Consider the following 21,423-nt stretch of genomic DNA (forward strand, 5'->3'; position numbering starts at 1 on the left):
GTCGCTCTTTAAAGGGACCCAGGTCGCTCTTAAAAGGGACCCAGGTCGCTCTTAAAAGGGACCCAGGTCGCTCTTAACCTCTTAAGGACCCATGACGTACCGGGACGTCATGGATCACTGTCACTTAAGGACCCATAACGTACCGGTACGCGGGTCCTTTAAGAGGGCGCCGCGGACCGGCCGCATGCGATCGGGAGAGATGGCCTGCAGAAATACACTGCAGGCCATCTCTCCCTGTCGGTATGGGGGGTTGTTAAACCCCCCCCCCCCCATGCCGGCGATCGCTGCTATTGGCTTATCAGTTCAGATCAGCCAATAGCGGCGATCGGAACCTTTCCGGGCCATCGGTGACCCGGAAAAAAAGGCGGTCGGTGCTGTCCGAGGACGGCACCGACCGCCTTTACTGTAAGAAGTAATGGTGGTCACGGTGCCACCGGCCTGATCGCCATTCACGGCGATCAAACTCAAACTCCCCAAAAGTAATACACTTAGCAGCTATAGGGATGTTCAGTATGTAATAAAAGGGTTTTTTTTTCCCAAATTTTTTTTTTCCTATTTTCCGCACCCTATCGCCGCTGAGTGTTGATCAGCATCGCACGAAAGTGCGCTGCTAATCAGCAACTCCTCCTTTTTGGCGTAGGGTGTTTTTTTTCTATATCCTACTGCCACGGTCTGCTGATAAGTGCCGCACATAAGTGCGGCTCTTATCAGCAACACCATTTTTGGCGTAGGGTTTTTTTTTTATACTTACTGTAAAAAAACACGTAAAAAACACACTACATTACACCACACTACATTGAATAAAGTTTCACACTACACCACTACATACCCCATATACCAATCCCTATATAAAAGTGGCCCCGGCATGTTTTCGGTATCGGACGCATACGCTATTATTGCCTCCGACACCGAAACAGCCAGTGAGGATGAATGGGGGGGGATCCTTCGTTCCTCCATTCATCCTCATCCTCCAATGACGTATCTGGGGGTAGCGTAGCGTACGCTGCCTCCCAGACACATCTTTTCCGCCAGTACCGTCCCAATAAGAGATGACGGTATGGCGTGAAATCCCGCCGGTGGATTGATGCAGGCGAGTGTCTCCACCCGTGTCATAGACTCCATGTTATGCACGGGCGGATTCCATCGTCCGTCCAAAGAATGAATACGTTGGACGGAGAGCGGAATCCGCCCGTGCATAGAATGGAGTCTATGACACGGACGGAGACGCGTTCCCGCATCAGTCCGCCGGTGGGTGCCAGCTGCGGAATGCACAAAGGGTTATCCTTCGTCATTCCGCAGTGTGCACGTACCCTTAAGAGTGTATGAAGGAAGGGACACCCAAATCCAGCCCGCAGATGCCCCCACAATACCCCCCCCATCCTCGGAGTTAGTGGGGAGATCATTCGGGAACTGATCTTCCCACTGCTGGATAAAGGTCACCACCTCTACAGGGATAACTTTTATACCAGCACCCAATCTTCCGGTCCCTCGCTGCCTGAGCTACTGTAGCTTGCGGCACGATCCGAAAATATCAGAATCAGTAATACCAGCCCTAATACTTAGCAGCCATAGAGCAGACCCAGCGGTTCTGGATACGAAGGACCCCGTATCGCACCAGGGCAACATTTTCCAGGTGACGTCCCGCACACAGGAGAACAGGAGACCCCAGAAGAAGCGCAGAGTGTGGCGTAACAGGGGGATCAGGAGGGACACCATTTTCCAGTGTGACGCCTGTCCTGATCACCCCGGCCTCTGCATACTGGATCGCTTCAAGGCGCACCACACGTCATTGGGGGTTCTACATTATCTAAATTCTGTCCCTTCTTCCTATTTCAGGGGTCACGTTGATCCAGGGATTATTCTGATTGCCATTATGGAGTCAGGACGAATTTTTTCCCTGTGATGAGGCTACTGTTGTCTGCCTCACGAGGGTTTTTTGCCTTCCTCTGGATCAACACAGGTTGAACTTGATGGACACCTGTCATTTTCAACCTTAAAAACTAATAATTGGCCTAATACCCCCAAATAAATTAGAATTGTCCCTTTTCCCCAGCTAAATAGGTATGGCCGCTATTCCCAGTAGAGGATGCCATGATGAAATTACAAAGCCTCTGTGCGGCCAGGACAGTAGAAACCCCCCACAAGTGACCCCATTCTGGAAACTACACCCCATAAGGAATCTAAAAAGGGGGGCAGCGGGTATATGGCCCCCTGGTGACGGCCACATTTGGGACGTGAAAATGAAAAAAAAAAAATGGTATTTTTTATTTTCACGGTACATGTTCTACACATGTGCCCGTCACCAGTGGGGTCCATATGCTCACTGTACATCTTGTTAAATTCCTTATGGGGTGTAATTTCCAGAATGGGGTCACTTGTGGGGGGCTTCTACTGTCCTGGCAGCACAGGATCTTTGTAATTGCGACATGGCCTCCATCCTCCATTCCAGCCTCTAAATGGCGCTCTGTCCCTTTGGTGGCTTGCCCTGTGCCCATATGGCACATTATGTCCACATGTGGGGTATTTTCGTACTCAGGGAAAATTACCCTACACGTTTTGCATTTTCTTTTTTAACCCCTTGTGGAAATGGAAAAAAAAAAATAAATCAAGGCTAGACCAACATTTAGTGTAATTTTTTTTTTAATTTTTACTCTAAATCATTGATCTTGTCATGATTTTTTCATTTTTACAAGGGGCTAAAAGATTTAAAAAAACAAAACAAAAAAAAAAAAAAAAATGTGTAGAGCAATTTCCCCCGAGTACGGAAATACCCCACATGTGGACATAAAGCGCCATGCGGTCGCAGGGTAAGCCTCCAAAGAGAAGGAGCGCCATTTGGTTTTTTGACGCTGGATTTGGCTGGAATGGATTTCGAGGGTCCATGTTGCATTTAAAAGGCCCCTGTGTTGCCAAGACAGTTGAAACCCCCCACAAGTGACCCCATTATGGAAACTACACCCCTCAAGGAATGTAACAAGGGGTGTAGTGAGCATATGGACCCCACTGGTGACGGGCACAAATGTGGAACAATGTGGCGTGAAAATGAAATATTACATTTTTTACACTATAATGTTGGTTTAGCCTTGAATTTATCATTTTCACAAGGGGTTAAAAGAGAAAAAAATGTAATATTTCATTTTCACGCCACATTGTTCCACATTTGTGCCCGTCACCAGTGGGGTCCATATGCTCACTACACCCCTTGTTAGATTCCTTGAGGGGTGTAGTTTCCAGAATGGGGTCCCTTGTGGGGGGGTTCCAGAGTTTTGGCAGCACAAGGGCTCTGTAAATGCGACGTGGCCCTTGAAATCCATTCCAGTGAAATACAGCTTCCAAAAGCCAATTGGCGCTCCTTCCCTTTGGAGGCTCGTCCTGCGCCCGCTTGGAACTTTATCTCCACATGTGGGGTATTTCCATACTCTGGAGAAACTGCGGTACATGTTTTGTGTTTTTTTTTTCTTCCTTTATCCCTTTGTGAAAATGAAAAATTGAAGGCTAGAACAACATTTTAGTGTAAAAAATACTTTTGTCTTTTTTCACGCCACGTTGTTCGGAAAATCTGTGAAGCACCTGCGGGGTCCAAATGCTCACCGCACCCCTTGTTACATTCCTTGAGGGGTGTAGTTTTCTAAATGGTGTCCCTTTAGGGGTGTTTAGGTTTTGGCACCCCAGAGCCTTTGCCAACCTTAAGTGGTACAGTCAAAAATGACCAAATATAACGGAGCCATTGAAATTCACTAGGCGCTCCTTTATATCTGAGGCTTGTGGTTGCGTCAAATAGCACAATAGGGCCATATATGGGGTATTTCTATAAACTGCAGAAACGGGGCAATAAATATTGGGGTGCATTTCTCTGGTAATAGGTTCATAATTATGAAAAATATTGGATTACAATAAAATCTCTGCACAGAAAATTAAATTTTTCAAATTTCTTACACACTTAGCCTTTATTTCTGTGACTCCCCTAAAGGGTTAAAAAACTTTCTGGATGTGCTTTTGCAGAGTTTGGGGGGGGGGGGGGGGTGCAGTTTCTGAAATGGGGTGCTTTGTGGGGCTTTTTAACAGTCCCCTCAAATACACTTTAAACCTGAACAGGCCCCTAAAAATATCTGATTTTGATCTTTCTATCAGTACCTTGATTGCCCATATACAACTTTTTGATCGCTTTTTATTACAATTTTTCTGGATTTGATGCGACCAAAAATGCACAATTTTGCACTTTGGGATTTTTTGCGCTGACGCCGTTTACGGTGCGAGATCAGGAATGTGATTAATTAATAGTTAGGGCGATTACGCACGCGGCGATAGCAAACATGTTTATTTATTTATTTACTTTTATTTATAACCTGGGAAAAGGGGGGGTGATTCTGACTTTTATTAGGTGAGGGGGATTTTTACTAACAATACTTTTTTTTTTACTTTTACACTAGAAGCCCCCCTGGGGGACTTCTAGTATAAGTGCTTTGATCTCTCATTGAGATCTCTGCAGCATAGATATGCTGCAGAGATCCACGAGATAGGCACTCGTTTACTTACGGCTGCAGCCGGAAGTAAACGAGTGCCGAGCCGGGGACGGCGCCATCTTGGAGCGGTCCCCGGCCGGCTTCAGTTACGGGATGTTATCCCGGAGGAGCGATCTCCCCACTAGACACCAGGGATGACGCTGCGTCCGGTAATCGGATGCAGCTGTCATGTTTGACAGCTTCATCTGATTACTGTATGAGCAGGCACGGCGATCAGACCGTGCCCGCTAATACCTGCGGTCCCGGGCTACAAGCGGCACCCGGGACCGCGGCGGTTCAGAGCGGGTCGCCGCGCGGCCCCGCTCTGAACGTCCTTAACGGCATCAGGGCGTAAATATACGCCCTATGTCGTTAAGGGGTTATAAAGGGACCCATTTCGCTCTTAAAGGGACCCATTTCGCTCTTAAAGGGACCCATTTCGCTCTTAAAGGGACCCATTTCGCTCTTAAAGGGACCCATTTCGCTCTTAAAGGGACCCATTTCGCTCTTAAAGGGACCCATTTCGCTCTTAAAGGGACCCATTTCGCTCTTAAAGGGACCCATTTCGCTCTTAAAGGGACCCATTTCGCTCTTAAAGGGACCCATTTCGCTCTTAAAGGGACCCATTTCGCTCTTAAAGGGACCCATTTCGCTCTTAAAGGGACCCATTTCGCTCTTAAAGGGACCCATTTCGCTCTTAAAGGGACCCATTTCGCTCTTAAAGGGACCCATTTCGCTCTTAAAGGGACCCATTTCGCTCTTAAAGGGACCCATTTCGCTCTTAAAGGGACCCATTTCGCTCTTAAAGGGACCCATTTCGCTCTTAAAGGGACCCAGGTCGCTCTTAAAGGGACCCAGGTCGCTCTAGCGACATTGGTCTCTTTAAGAGTGACATTGGTCTCTTTAAGAGTGACTCTGGTCCCTTTAAGAGTGACTCTGGTCCCTTTAAGAGTGACTCTGGTCCCTTTAAGAGCGACTCTGGTCGGATCCCTTTAAGAGCGACTCTGGTCGGATCCCTTTAAGAGCGACTCGACTCGGGTCCCTTTAAGAGCGACTCGACTCGGGTCCCTTTAAGAGCGACTCGGGTCCCTTTAAGAGCGACTCGGGTCCCTTTAAGAGCGACTCGGCTCGGGTCCCTTTAAGAGCGACTCGGCTCGGGTCCCTTTAAGAGCGACTCGACTCGGGTCCCTTTAAGAGCGACTCGACTCGGGTCCCTTTAAGAGCGACTCGACTCGGGTCCCTTTAAGAGCGACTCGACTCGGGTCCCTTTAAGAGCGACTCGACTCGGGTCCCTTTAAGAGCGACTCGACTCGGGTCCCTTTAAGAGCGACTCGACTCGGGTCCCTTTAAGAGCGACTCGACTCGGGTCCCTTTAAGAGCGACTCGGGTCCCTTTAAGAGCGACTCGGGTCCCTTTAAGAGCGACTCGGGTCCCTTTAAGAGCGACTCGGGTCCCTTTAAGAGCGACTCGGGTCCCTTTAAGAGCGACTCGGGTCCCTTTAAGAGCGACTCGGGTCCCTTTAAGAGCGACTCGGGTCCCTTTAAGAGCGACTCGGGTCCCTTTAAGAGCGACTCGGGTCCCTTTAAGAGCGACTCGGGTCCCTTTAAGAGCGACTCGGGTCCCTTTAAGAGCGACTCGGGTCCCTTTAAGAGCGACTCGGGTCCCTTTAAGAGCGACTCGGGTCCCTTTAAGAGCGACTCGGGTCCCTTTAAGAGCGACTCGGGTCCCTTTAAGAGCGACTCGGGTCCCTTTAAGAGCGACTCGGGTCCCTTTAAGAGCGACTCGGGTCCCTTTAAGAGCGACTCGGGTCCCTTTAAGAGCGACTCGGGTCCCTTTAAGAGCGACTCGGGTCCCTTTAAGAGCGACTCGGGTCCCTTTAAGAGCGACTCGGGTCCCTTTAAGAGCGACTCGGGTCCCTTTAAGAGCGACTCGGGTCCCTTTAAGAGCGACTCGGGTCCCTTTAAGAGCGACTCGGGTCCCTTTAAGAGCGACTCGGGTCCCTTTAAGAGCGACTCGGGTCCCTTTAAGAGCGACTCGGGTCCCTTTAAGAGCGACTCGGGTCCCTTTAAGAGCGACTCGGGTCCCTTTAAGAGCGACTCGGGTCCCTTTAAGAGCGACTCGGGTCCCTTTAAGAGCGACTCGGGTCCCTTTAAGAGCGACTCGGGTCCCTTTAAGAGCGACTCGGGTCCCTTTAAGAGCGACTCGGGTCCCTTTAAGAGCGACTCGGGTCCCTTTAAGAGCGACTCGGGTCCCTTTAAGAGCGACTCGGGTCCCTTTAAGAGCGACTCGGGTCCCTTTAAGAGCGACTCGGGTCCCTTTAAGAGCGACTCGGGTCCCTTTAAGAGCGACTCGGGTCCCTTTAAGAGCGACTCGGGTCCCTTTAAGAGCGACTCGGGTCCCTTTAAGAGCGACTCGGGTCCCTTTAAGAGCGACTCGGGTCCCTTTAAGAGCGACTCGGGTCCCTTTAAGAGCGACTCGGGTCCCTTTAAGAGCGACTCGGGTCCCTTTAAGAGCGACTCGGGTCCCTTTAAGAGCGACTCGGGTCCCTTTAAGAGCGACTCGGGTCCCTTTAAGAGCGACTCGGGTCCCTTTAAGAGCGACTCGGGTCCCTTTAAGAGCGACTCGGGTCCCTTTAAGAGCGACTCGGGTCCCTTTAAGAGCGACTCGGGTCCCTTTAAGAGCGACTCGGGTCCCTTTAAGAGCGACTCGGGTCCCTTTAAGAGCGACTCGGGTCCCTTTAAGAGCGACTCGGGTCCCTTTAAGAGCGACTCGGGTCCCTTTAAGAGCGACTCGGGTCCCTTTAAGAGCGACTCGGGTCCCTTTAAGAGCGACTCGGGTCCCTTTAAGAGCGACTCGGGTCCCTTTAAGAGCGACTCGGGTCCCTTTAAGAGCGACTCGGGTCCCTTTAAGAGCGACTCGGGTCCCTTTAAGAGCGACTCGGGTCCCTTTAAGAGCGACTCGGGTCCCTTTAAGAGCGACTCGGGTCCCTTTAAGAGCGACTCGGGTCCCTTTAAGAGCGACTCGGGTCCCTTTAAGAGCGACTCGGGTCCCTTTAAGAGCGACTCGGGTCCCTTTAAGAGCGACTCGGGTCCCTTTAAGAGCGACTCGGGTCCCTTTAAGAGCGACTCGGGTCCCTTTAAGAGCGACTCGGGTCCCTTTAAGAGCGACTCGGGTCCCTTTAAGAGCGACTCGGGTCCCTTTAAGAGCGACTCGGGTCCCTTTAAGAGCGACTCGGGTCCCTTTAAGAGCGACTCGGGTCCCTTTAAGAGCGACTCGGGTCCCTTTAAGAGCGACTCGGGTCCCTTTAAGAGCGACTCGGGTCCCTTTAAGAGCGACTCGGGTCCCTTTAAGAGCGACTCGGGTCCCTTTAAGAGCGACTCGGGTCCCTTTAAGAGCGACTCGGGTCCCTTTAAGAGCGACTCGGGTCCCTTTAAGAGCGACTCGGGTCCCTTTAAGAGCGACTCGGGTCCCTTTAAGAGCGACTCGGGTCCCTTTAAGAGCGACTCGGGTCCCTTTAAGAGCGACTCGGGTCCCTTTAAGAGCGACTCGGGTCCCTTTAAGAGCGACTCGGGTCCCTTTAAGAGCGACTCGGGTCCCTTTAAGAGCGACTCGGGTCCCTTTAAGAGCGACTCGGGTCCCTTTAAGAGCGACTCGGGTCCCTTTAAGAGCGACTCGGGTCCCTTTAAGGGCGACTCGGGTCCCTTTAAGGGCGACCTGGGTCCCTTTAAGGGCGACCTGGGTCCCTTTAACCCCTTAACGACATCGGGCGTAAATTTACGCCCTGATGCCGGTAAGGGAGTTCAGAGCGGGGCCGCGCGGCGGCCCCGCTCTGAACCGCGCCGGTCCCGGGTGCCGCTTGTAGCCCGGGACCGTAGGTATTAGCGGGCACGGTCCGATCGCCGTGCCCGCTAATACAGTAATCGGATGCAGCTGTCAAAGTTGACAGCTGCATCCGATTACCGGACGCAGCGTCATCCCTGGTGTCTAGTGGGGAGATCGCTCCTCCGGGATGTTATCCCGGAGGAGCGATCTCCGCAAATGAAGCCGGCCGGGGACCGCTCCAAGATGGCGCCGTCCCCGGCTCGGCACTCGTTTACTTCCGGCTGCAGCAGCCGGAAGTAAACGAGTGCCTATCTCATGGATCTCTGCAGCATATCTATGCTGCAGAGATCTCAATGAGAGATCAAAGCACTTATACTAGAAGTCCCCCAGGGGGGCTTCTAGTATATGTGTAAAAGTAAAAAAAAAAAGTGTTGTTAATAGTAAAAATCCCCCTCCCCTAATAAAAGTCTGAATCACCCCCCTTTTCCCAAGTAAATAAATAAATACATAAACAAACATGTTTGCTATCGCCGCGTGCGTAATCGCCCGAACTATTAATTAATCACATTCCTGATCTCGCACGGTAAATGGCGTCAGCGCAAAAAAATCCCAAAGTGCAAAATTGCGCATTTTTGGTCGCATCAAATCCAGAAAAATTGTAATAAAAAGCGATCAAAAAGTCGTATATGCGCAATCAAGGTACCGATAGAAAGAACAAATCATGGCGCAAAAAATGACACCTCGCACAGCCCCATAGACCAAAGGATAAAAGCGCTATAAGCCTGGGAATGGAGCGATTTTAAGTGTTGTATATTTGTTGACAATGGTTTAAATTTTTTACAGGCCATCAGATACAATATAAGTTATACATGTTACATATCGTTTTAATCGTAACGACTTGAGGAACATATATAACTAGTCAGTTTTACCCCAGCGCGAATGGCGTAAAAACACATTTCCCCCAAATAAACAAAATGCGTTTTTTTTTTCAATTTCACCACACTTTGAATTTTTTTCTGGTTTCGCAGTGTACTTTATGGAAAAATTCAGCCTGTCATTGCAAAGCACAATTAGTGACGCAAAAAATAAGGGCTCATGTGGGTCTCTAGGTGGAAAAATGCAAGTGCTATGACCTTTTATGCACAAGGAGGAAAAACCGAAAACGCAAAAATCGAAATTTGCTCTGTCCTTAAAGGGTTAAGAGCAACATGGCTCCCGTCCTTTAAGAGCGACTTGCGTTCCTTTAAGGGCGATCTGAGTACTTATAATGGTAAAGATCATTGCGCGGTTACCATGACAACCTTACTCATGTCAGTGAGACAAAATCGTTAAGGACCTTCCATGTATTACATCTTCTATTGGCTAATAGTGGACATGTGACTGTGGATGGTGTGAGACATTGCCTGACAAGACCGATGAGTTCCTATTGGCTGCTATATCTCAGCTATTTGCATATGTGCTGTGATTGGCTGTTAGCGATTAGAGTGTGGCCATTATTGGCAATGGGCTATTATTTTCTATGGGAAATTTGGGGTCTTTAAACGTAAATTTCTTAAAAACAACAAATCTGATAAAAACGAAAAATAGATAGCACACCACACAGCACCGAGGGCTTCGAAACGCAGTTTGAACGGAGTCTGTGTGTAAAGCGGTTCGGGCTGTATTACGCGCAGAAAAATAGCTGGAAGAAGAAGAAACGGAAGAAGAATACGGATTACAATATAGTGCTTTTCAAGCACTATAATTAAGATATGAAAATTAAGCATCTATAGGCATAGTTTTCTATCCTTCCTGTATCACATAGATTTTTACTGATTAGACACAGACACTGGAAAATGTTTTCTTTTGTTAATTTTGGATTGGAATGTTTAAAATTTTACGTTTTGTGGGATGCCATCTTGCCTGGGCTGCTTTTAACAGTATACCTTGACATGCTTTACAGCAAGTCTCAGGGACATAGACACAATGAAAGTTTCCAGACTGCATTCTTTGTATAGGATACAGCGGTAAGCATGCTCAGTAACCTCTGTGACCTGTGGGAAGGTCATTCAACAGAGGGCTGCTATTGCCTTCTCTACTGGCATCACCCTTTACTGTAATGTGTTACAAGACACTTTGCAGCAGCCCCTTACTTATCACTGACAAAACAGGAAGTCTCTGCTTAGTTTTAAGTCAAGTGGCCTTCATAAAAATTGCAAGATTTCAGAATTCAGAAAACGGAAAAGTCAAAAGCTAATTTAAAAATTCTTAAAAAATATGTTTCTTAAATCTTAAAAGCTTGGATTTAAATACAGCCTTTTCTGACAACACATTCCTTTTTATAAGCATTTAACCTACTAATATGCCCTTATAGGGCACAGGGCGCTGAGGATGAAGCTAACTTTCTTGCGTTTTTGTGCACTGGGGCGGGGTTAAGCAATACTATTTAGGAGGGGCTAGCAGCACATTGAGGTAGTTACCCTGCCCACATTGAGGTAGTTACACCTTATTAGCATTATAAAGTCTTGAAAACGGTACAGAGCATGAAGGTATCACATTTACCTTCATCCTTAGCGCCCTATAGGGACATATCAGCAGGTTAGATACTTCTGACCTGCTAATAGTTTCCCTTTAAGACCATTTAACATGGTCTAATCAGTTTGGAGGCTGATTTAATCGTGTGTGGCAATTTCAATTGTCTCTTGACTTTTAAGTAGCCAGGGCAGACACTGTGCACTAGGCCCAGTGAATGCATATGGCTGCTTAGTATAAAGCCAGAATCCTACTCCACACTGACGAGGGGCAATTACCCCGAAACGATCGTCTGTGGATGGATGCCTGCCTTGGTAAACCCTTGTCATGTCGCAATACTCTCCACAGAGTTAGACTTTGACGTATAAGGGACCATCCTGGTATTTCCCTATTTATGTTCCAATACTCGCAACCGAGTGGGACTTAAGGGGCTACGTATCAGGGTGGGCCTTGGCAATAGGCTTCCCTCCCCTGGAGGGATATCTGGCTATTCCCGTGTTTTGAGACTCGTAACTGAGACTCCACGGACCCTTCTTTTGCATATTTAAATTTAAAGGGGGCAATGCATCAGTGGAGACTCTTCAGTGAGTACTCTATCTGATTTTTTTTTTGTCGCTGGTCTCCCTGAGTTCAGCGATTGCTGTGTTTTGTTGGTCTATTTTTCATTGCCCCTGCTAGCCAGAATCCTACTCCACACTGACGAGGGGCAATTACCCCGAAACGATCGTCTGTGGATGGATGCCTGCCTTGGTAAACCCTTGTCATGTCGCAATACTCTCCACAGAGTTAGACTTTGACGTATAAGGGACCATCCTGGTATTTCCCTATTTATGTTCCAATACTCGCAACCGAGTGGGACTTAAGGGGCTACGTATCAGGGTGGGCCTTGGCAATAGGCTTCCCTCCCCTGGAGGGATATCTGGCTATTCCCGTGTTTTGAGACTCGTAACTGAGACTCCACGGACCCTTCTTTTGCATGCTTAGTATAAAGCAGCAGGAAGGCAGAGAGATGAGCAGACAACACAGACTAGCTTAGTGAGGGGAGAGGACAACCAACTGTTTAGACAATGCTAAGGCTACAAAGGAGAGGGAGGATGGACCAGCAGGCAGTGTCTTTAAGTTGGGGGTCCATGGACGCAAAGTTTGGTCCCCCTAAGAATGTGAAGTCAACAGTGATGCATGTAAGCATCACCACTCACTATTGTACAGGAGCAGGGAATCTGGAAGTAAATCCCAGCTACAGTGCGTACATTTCATAGCATACTTCGTAATGTATGTACAGAAGCAGAGACATCCTGCATGCGCTGCTCTAGTTAAGACACCTGGAGAGTTTAGGGGTTGGCCTCAGCACTGGATTAAGGGTTAAATTCAATATTAGGAGGCATCCTGGGAGGGGAAAGAGGGTTTACTGCGGTACTGGGGGGGGGGGGGGGGAGGAATCTACTTAATTTGGGTGAGGTTTAACTACAGGGGGAATTTACTTAATGAGGGTTATCTACCTACTGGGACGCATTCCTAGCTGAGCTTGTTGTCCTGTGGATAGGGCATAAGCTGAAAGTTGGGAATCTGACTGCCAGAACCCCCAACAGGCAGCTAGAATTGTTCTTAATCCCTGTTCTTAAGATTTGTGGAGGTCCCAGCAGTCTAGCCTCAAGTAATGAGTTTGGTATCAAGTTCAGATGAGAATATTTAATTGGTGGGGGGTAGGGATCCGCTCCTCCCCAAGTGCTTAAAAAAAAGATGGACCCAGTCCTGGGAAGCTGCGAGAAGTTTCCCAGGACTGGATCCATCTTTTCCTAGCACCTTCAAAGCCCCGCAGACGGATGAGAAAAATGTCGTTTGTAACATAGCACTATGCTCCAATTCTACTGTAAATTTCCTCTAGTGGGGAATAAAGAGACCCTGTCATTACTCACCTGATTTCTATGCAGTTGCTCCTACCACTGTGTTTGGATAACTATAGATACAAAATAACCAGGTCAGTTCTGTGCACGGGCCCTATTGAATCAGAATAGGGCCTGTTAACAGAATCAACCAGACGTAGCAATATCAATATTAACCCAAACTTCCAGCAGCAGGGACGACTGAACAGCAATCAGTTGAGGAAACAATGGTAGGCATGCTTGCAACTCCCTTACTTTGGCGAGTTGTGAAGTGAGCAACACTTTGCCTTGCTTTGGGTGTTGCCAACCCATGCTACTAACTGCCAGCAGGGGAAACACAAACAGTACTGGGAAGTGGCCAGCATATTTTATATATTTGCTTGGTTTCTGTTTGGATCATGAGTGTTGTGGCTAATGAAAGCAAAAGGCAATGGGGAGGTATAGTTCGTTATCAAAGATGTCATATGTACATGTTCAGAGATTGAAAAATAGATATGTAACAAATTCATACTTTCAAGATAATGGATGCACACAACACCATTATTAATTTGAGAAGACTTCAAATAGATGCTTACCCCTTCTGATTTCTACAGGATTTGCACCTTTACTGATTTTTTCAAACCCTTCTTTGGCAATGGCCCTTGCAAGGACAGTGGCTGTAGTTGTGCCATCACCAGCTTCCTCATTAGTGTTGTTAGCTACATCTTGAACCAGTTTAGCACCAATATTCTTGTATTTGTCTTTTAAGTCAATAGCTTTTGCAACAGTAACACCATCCTTAGTTACTTTAGGACTTCCCCAGCTCTGTTCAATGATAACTGTTCTTCCCTGAAAATAAGGCATAAGAGAAGGGATATATAGATAGATTTACACACACACAGATATATACACACATATATATATATATATATATATATATATATATATATATATATATATATATATATATATATATATATATATATATATATATATATATATATATATATATATATATATAGTGCCACATAATTTTTCTTTTTTTTCTTATTGCTGTCACATAACGACTTTTGAGTCAGGAGTGGATTCAAAGGGAATGTGAGATATAAAAGGAATGATTTTAGAAATTATTTGTGTGCGATATTACAAAGAGGTACTCCTGCCACAGAAAAGTTTTTATATACTGCTGCCATTCTGTAGTACATAATAAAGATGTTATTCTTGCCTCACCACACTCTTTTTCTCTCAGTCAGTCATTTGCAGGCGGTCACTGCCAAGACGAGTCCGACTTGAAAATGGCAGCCCCGAAAATGCCGCAGGTGGCCACCTGGAAAGCGTGGCGATACTGGTGAGGCAAGACTAGCATCTTTGTTTGACAAAAGGGCTGCGGTATATAAAAAGTTTTCCATGGCCAGAGTACCATTTCAAATGAGCACTGTCATTACCAATAAATACTGTTAAAGTGGTACTCCAGCCAAAAAAAAATTTCCAAAGCAACTGCTGTAAGAAGTTTTAGATTTGTAATTAACCTTAATTTAAAAGTCTCCAGTCTTCCAGTACTGATCAGCTGCTGTATGTCCTACAGAAAGTGGCGCATTATTTCTTGTCTACCACAATGCTTTCTGCTGCCACCTCTAACTGCCGATCTGGTTCCTGATTGTGACCGAATCAGAGATATGCGACCACCAGCAACACTAAACTGTGTCACTTACATGCTGTAAGAAAGGGTTAATCAGGACAGGATATTTATGCTTCTTTTTTTTTTCAAGGGAGGGAAACAAACAAACGGTTATCACCTACGACTTTTTGTTCGGTGGGTAAAGTCATTGTTATCAGCCTCACATGTTTAAATTATGTTTTTATATTAACCTTTGAGAATTTCCATTTTTCTATCTTAAGAGTTAGTTCACACTGAGCAAATGTGGCGGAATTCCACAGTGGAACTCTCCACCACAAAATCCCGCCTTCCTCAGTGTGACACTGCTTCTCTATGGGAAGGCTTGCGCGCCTCTGCTTCCCGCACACAGAACTGACATGTCAACTGTCTTTGAGCAGACAGCGACGCACGTGGAGGCACACAAGCCTTCCGATAGAAAAGCAGTATTACACTGAGGCAGGCGGGATTCCACAGCCACATTTGTTCAGAGTGGACATAACAGTAAAATTTTTATAATTTAGGGTATCACTGGGGCTAAAACTAAGCTGAGAGTCTCTCTCCTGTCTGTGGTGATAAGAGGCTGCTGTAAAGTGATCTGTACAGCATCACAGTGACACGTGACAATAGTAGCTCCCTGTAAAATGACCTCCTCAAAGTTCAGAGATGCTTAAAGGGGTCTTCCGGCGCTGATTAGAGGAAAAAAAAAAAAAAAAAAAAAAAAAAAAAAAAAAAAACACACAATTCTAAACATAGTTTATCCATCCGGAGCCTGTCTCCGTTTGAATTTCCCGCTGTTTGCAGGTCCCTGATGCTCCAGTTGGTGGTTTCATTGTGGTATCATGTGACAAAGGAGGCTGGCTTAAGATGGCTTAGGCCCGCCTCCCTCTTGATGATATTGTTACAAAATGGCTGCGGCAGAAAAGCCTGGGGTCAACAGTCATTAGGTAAGAATGAGTTTACTTCACTTTCTGGTGGGGGAAAGATAGAGAAGAGGGGCAGATAGGTGATTGAAGCATATTACAAATTTATACACTCACCGGCCACTTTATTAGGTACACCATGCTAGTAACGGGTTGGACCCCCTTTTGCCTTCAGAACTGCCTCAATTCTTCATGGCATAGATTCAACAAAGGTGCTGGAAGCATTCCTCAGAGATTTTGGTCCATATTGACATGATGGCATCACAAAGTTGCCGCAGATTTGTCGGCTGCACATCCATGATGCGAATCTCCCGTTCCACCACATCCCAAAGATGCTCTATTGGATTGAGATCTGGTGACTGTGGAGGCCATTTGAGTACAGTGAACTCATTGTCATGTTCAAGAAACCAGTCTGAGATGATTCTAGCTTTATGACATGGCGCATTATCCTGCTGAAAGTAGCCATCAGATGTTGGGCACATTGTGGTCATAAAGGGATGAACATGGTCAGCAACAATACTCAGGTAGGCTGTGGCGTTGCAACGATGCTCAATTGGTACCAAGGGGCCCAAAGAGTGCCAAGAAAATATTCCCCACACCATGACACCACCACCACCAGCCTGAACCGTTGATACAAGGCAGGATGGATCCATGCTTTCATGTTGTTGACGCCAAATTCTGACCCTACCATCCGAATGTCGCAGCAGAAATCGAGACTCATCAGACCAGGCAACGTTTTTCCAATCTTCTAGTGTCCAATTTCGATGAGCTTGTGCAAATTGTAGCCTCAGTTTCCTGTTCTTAGCTGAAAGGAGTGGCACCCGGTGTGGTCTTCTGCTGCTGTAGCCTATCTGCCTCAAAGTTGGACGTACTGTGCGTTCAGAGATGCTCTTCTGCCTACCTTGGTTGTAACGGTTGGCTATTTGAGTCACTGTTGCCTTTCTATCAGCTCGAACTAGTCTGCCCATTCTCCTCTGACCTCTGGCATCAACAAGGCATTTCCGCCCACAGAACTGCCGTTCACTGGATGTTTTTTCTTTTTTGGACCATTCTCTGTAAACTCTAGAGATGGTTGTGCGTGAAAATCCCAGTAGATCAGCAGTTTCTGAAATACTCAGACCAGCCCTTCTGGCACCAACAACCATGCCACGTTCAAAGGCACTCAGATCACCTTTCTTCCCCATACTGATGCTCGGTTTGAATTGTAGGAGATTGTCTTGACCATGTCCAGGGTCGGCATTAGGGGGGGGCAAACAGGGCACTTGCCTAGGGCCCCCATCCCCCGGGGGCCCCCTACGGCAAATACATAACGTGTCAGAGGCAGGAGCATACTGGGAGCGTCCTGCAGCGTCTGTGAATGATCCCTGGCTACAGCTATCAGGGGTCACACAGAGGCTACAGGACGCTCTGCTCCGGTGTGCTGCTCCCCCCCTTCCAGCTTCACTACACCATGTGACCTCCCCTGTGTCACATGGTGTGATATTACAGCAGTCGGGACATGGAGGAGAGGGCTGCAGGCTTCAGTGTGAGGATCCCAGCCTGCTGCTGCATGGACATGTGTGGATGCACCACTACTCCCAGCATGCTGCTAGTGGTAGTAAGTATACTGTGTATGTAGTGTGTAATGTGTATGGATGTAGGTGTATGAGGGATGAATGTAGTGTGTGTTACATGTCATGTGTGTAGTGTATGGGCTGGATGGGTTGGATCTGTATAATGTGTTTTCATGGATGTGTGTGTGATGGTGTGTGTGTGTGCATGTAGCAGCAGTCGCTGCAGTCCCGGCATGTAGCAGCAGTCGCTGCAGTCCCGGCATGTAGCAGCAGTCGCTGCAGTCCCGGCATGTAGCAGCAGTCGCTGCAGTCCCGGCATGTAGCAGCAGTCGCTGCAGTCCCGGCATGTAGCAGCAGTCGCTGCAGTCCCGGCATGTAGCAGCAGTCGCTGCAGTCCCGGCATGTACAGTAGCTGCAGTCCCGGCATGTACAGTAGCTGCAGTCCTGGCATGTAACCTTCTGAACTGACTCAATGTGAGTAAGGGCCATAATACACGGAGCGAAAATTGTCCAAATCCGGACGATAGCGCTCTGTGTAATAAAGACTACAGTCATCAACTGATCATTGTCTTTTGGGAGGTGTAAAAATCATTGGCTGCTGATTATGCGTATGACATAATAAAGCTGTTACTTACCTTATCACGTCCCCTGGTGTCCTCAGGCTTTTTCTGTTTGTTACCGCCAGTGACTGGCTGAATGGCCGATCACTTCAGAGGGGACCAGAAGTGAATGCTGCAGCTGCGGTGACTGGGAGATCCCAGAGACACGGCCTGAGGACACGGGGGAACGTGATCAGGTAGTATATATCTTTATTGTTCACAATATACAGCAAGGGCTGCACAGACATCACTAATGAGATATATATACAGCCTTTGCTGCACAATAATTGAGCCATGTTGTAGGCTCTGTAAGCGAGCTCCATTCTACTAGATTGGCGCTCACTTCTCCGGAATATCAGGCTGTGTAACACGGCCCTTAAAGTGGCCGTACACTTCCAATAACTGCTGGCTGAACAGTCCTTCAGAAGACAATTATCTCTCCCATCTGGCCCCATCCTCCTCATACACAGGAATGTTCTGCACAGATGAGTGTTCCTGTGTAGGCCCTATTCCACCAACAGATCTGACGACAGATTATCTGCCAAAGATTTGAAGCCAAACCCAGGAACAGACTATAATAAGAGATCAGGTCATAAAGGAAAGACTGGATTTCTCCTCTTTTCAAATCCTTTCCTGGGTTTGGCTTCAAGTCTTTGGCAGATAATCTGTCATCAGATCTGTTGGATCTGGTGGAATAGGGCCTTAAGAGGGATAAGCTATAGCCAGACAGATCTGATGGCGGCTTATCTCTCTGAGAACAAAGAGGTTGGATGTTGATTTTCCATCACGCCCGACCCCTTATGTCCACTGATGTCATCTGTCAGACTGTCCACAGAGCCCTATACACCTTACACTGATAGCCGAACCCACCACGAGCAGCAGGTACCACCAACAAAAGTGTAAAATGTATGGGGACCTTAAATTGTTGCTACAATATTTCAGCATATGGGGCCCCACCTTCAACTTTGCCCAGGGCCACATTTAGTCTAAAACCGGCCCTGACCATGTCTACATGCACTGAGTTGCCGCCATGTGATTGGCTTATTATAAATTAAGTGGTAACGTGCCGTTGGACAGGTGTACCTAATAAAGTGGCCAGTGAGTATATATCTTTGTAATGTGTTTCAATTACTGGGAAAAAGCTTTTCGCTGGAGTACCCCTTTAATGATGTTTTGCATTCAAGGGGACAGACTGTCTATTGTCATCTATGTCCATGAGTCTTGCAGTAAAACATGTCACCAGGCAATATGGCAGCCCCCATAACAAGGTGAAATGAAAGGAAAATAAAAAAAAAATTGTACCTGACTTATCAGTAAAAGTTATTATAGTGTAATCATAGGTACACCCACCAGAGTACACCCACTGATCGTCGCGTGAATACAAGTATTAGATAGAGAGAAATATGCTATTACAGGGCTCCAGATGGCAACCAAAATGGTCGCCAATGCGACTAATATTTTGCAAATGGCGCCCAGATTTATTAATCTGGGCGCCATTTGCGACTGGCCCCGGCGGCAGCGCGCTGTCTCTTTAAGATGCGCGGCTGATGCGCGGCTGCCGGGGGTGTCCCGTCCTATCCCCGGCAGCGCGGCGCATCAGTGAGCTGCCTGGGGCCCTGACTTCCGGCACAGGAAGCGCGCGTCAGAGACGCTTCCTGTGTCAGAAGTCACAGCCCCGGCGTACAGGGAGCTCACTGACGCGCCGCGCTGCCGGGGATAGGACGGGACACCCCCGGCAGCCGCGCATCAGCCGGGGACCGGACTTAAAGAGACAGCACGCCGCCGCCGGGGACAGCGCCTGAAGAAGAAGAGGATCGCCGGGGGAGCGGGTTGTCAGGTGAGTTTGTGTGTTTATTTTTTTAAAATATTGCTTAGCATAGAGGAAAGGGGGGGGCATCTATAATGGGGGGAAGAGAAGGGGGGGCATCTATAATGGGGGGAGAAGAGGGGCCATGTTCAAGGGGGGGAGAGGGGGCTAGCTATAAGGGGAGGGGGCATCTATAATGGGGGGGAAGAGGGGGCATCTATAATGGGGGGGGGAGAGGGGGCATCTATAATGGGGGGGGGGGGAGAGGGGGCATCTATAATGGGGGGGGGGGGAGAGGGGGCATCTATAATGGGGGGGGGAGAGGGGGCATCTATAATGGGGGTAGAGGGGGTCATCTATAATGGGGGGGGAGAGGGGGCATCTATAATGGGGGGGGAGAGGGGGCATCTATAATGGGGGTAGAGGGGGTCATCTATAATGGGGGGGGAGAGGGGGCATCTATAATGGGGGGGGAGAGGGGGCATCTATAATGGGGGGGGGAGAGGGGGCATCTATAATGGGGGTAGAGGGGGTCATCTATAATGGGGGGGGAGAGGGGGCATCTATAATGGGGGGGGGAGAGGGGGCATCTATAATGGGGGGGGAGAGGGGGCATCTATAATGGGGGTAGAGGGGGTCATCTATAATGGGGGGGAGGAGGGGGCATCTATAAGGGGAGGGGGCCATCTATAAGTGTAGGGCAAACTGGCTGCAGACACTGGGAGATAGATATATGCACAATTATTTTTATCAGGGCCCCTCAGGTGTCTGTATTGTAGGGGGTCACTTGCATTAGTCACTAGGTGAGAGATATATCTATCTATATACTCATCTTGTGGGGGGTCACTATGGCTGCAGTCAGAAGTCCAGCTCAGTATTTATAGACTGTTGCAAGCTTTTAAAGGGAACCTGTCACCCCCGGTGACGGGGTGACAGGCTCCCAACCCCCCGTTAGAGACCCCTATACTCACCTCATCGCGCCGGGTCCCGCTTCTGGAGGTGGTCAGGTCACGGAGATCTCAGCCGCTGCAGCCCGGCGCGCACACTGAGAGATGAGTCCAACGCTCATAGAGAATGACAGAGCGCTGGACTCTCCCGTCATTCTCTATGAGCGTTGGACTCATCTCTCAGTGTGCGCGCCGGGCTGCAGCGGCTGAGATCTCCGTGACCCGACCATCTTCAGAAGCGGGACCCGGCGTGATGAGGTGAGTATAGGGGGCTCTAACGGGGGGTTGGGAGCCTGTCACCCCGGCACGGGGGTCAACAGGTTCCCTTTAAGTTCAAGTTCAGAAGAGTAAGCCTCATTAAAAGCTGAAGTACTGAGTCAGACTGGATATGGTTGTCAGGTTGCAAGTTTCCATGTTGAACATTTTCAAACTAAGAAAAGAGAGAATCTAAAGGAGGAGGAGGCTGCCGCGGCCTCTGCACACAGTAAGTCCCATGTAACATAACATTAATTTTACATGGTTTAAAATGTTGGCGACCAAATATTCTATTTGGCGCCTAAATTTTTCAGGTTAGGAGCCAATGGCTCCTAGGTAAATTTTTTAGTCTGGAGCCCTGTATTAGTAAAAAAAAAAAATACAAGTTTATTAGATATGCATTAAAAAGTATCTTTCATACAGGAAAATAAATATTTGCAATGAATCTCCAAATGTAGTCAAGCCAAGTAAAAGAGCAACAAGTCAGTCTGTGTAATAGTGTCTAGAAACCATCTGTCAAATATCCACATATCTCAGTTCCACAATTCAAACACTTCACAGGAGATCCTGACAGCTCTCGGCTATAAACCAGTGTCAATGCACTAGGGTAATTCTTGCTCCTACCAAAACCACAATAGTCAGTCTGGACCAGGAGAGTACAATATCATACAACCCATCAAAACTATCTCTCCCAACGCGTTTCAGTAACCAAGTGTGTTACATCAGGGGCCGTGGGGTCAAGGTCGACATGTATATAGGACCTATTTACATGTCGACCTTGACCCCACAGCCACTGATGACATAACACACTTTGTTACTGAAACGCGTTGGCACAGTTTTTATGGGTTGTATGGTATTATACTCTCCTGGTCCAGACTGACTATTGTGGTTTTGGTAGGAGCAAGAATTACCCTAGTGCATTGACACTGGTTTATAGCCGAGAGCTGTCAGGATCTCCTGTGAAGTGTTTGAATTGTGGAACTGAGAT

General features: G+C 47.8%; 1 protein-coding gene across 1 annotated transcript in view; it reads right to left on the reverse strand.

Moving 5' to 3' along the window:
- The window catches only part of HSPD1 (heat shock protein family D (Hsp60) member 1), a 121,530-nt gene that overhangs the window by 94,758 nt on the left and 5,349 nt on the right, over positions 1-21,423 (reverse strand). Inside the window, exon 3 of the mRNA XM_069983566.1 lies at positions 13,294-13,546. Within this exon, the coding sequence (XP_069839667.1) occupies positions 13,294-13,546 (253 nt within the window). The remainder of the gene's footprint in view (positions 1-13,293; positions 13,547-21,423) is intronic.

The sequence above is a fragment of the Dendropsophus ebraccatus genome, chromosome 9 (genome assembly GCF_027789765.1).
Source record: "Dendropsophus ebraccatus isolate aDenEbr1 chromosome 9, aDenEbr1.pat, whole genome shotgun sequence".
Classification (NCBI taxonomy): domain Eukaryota; kingdom Metazoa; phylum Chordata; class Amphibia; order Anura; family Hylidae; genus Dendropsophus; species Dendropsophus ebraccatus.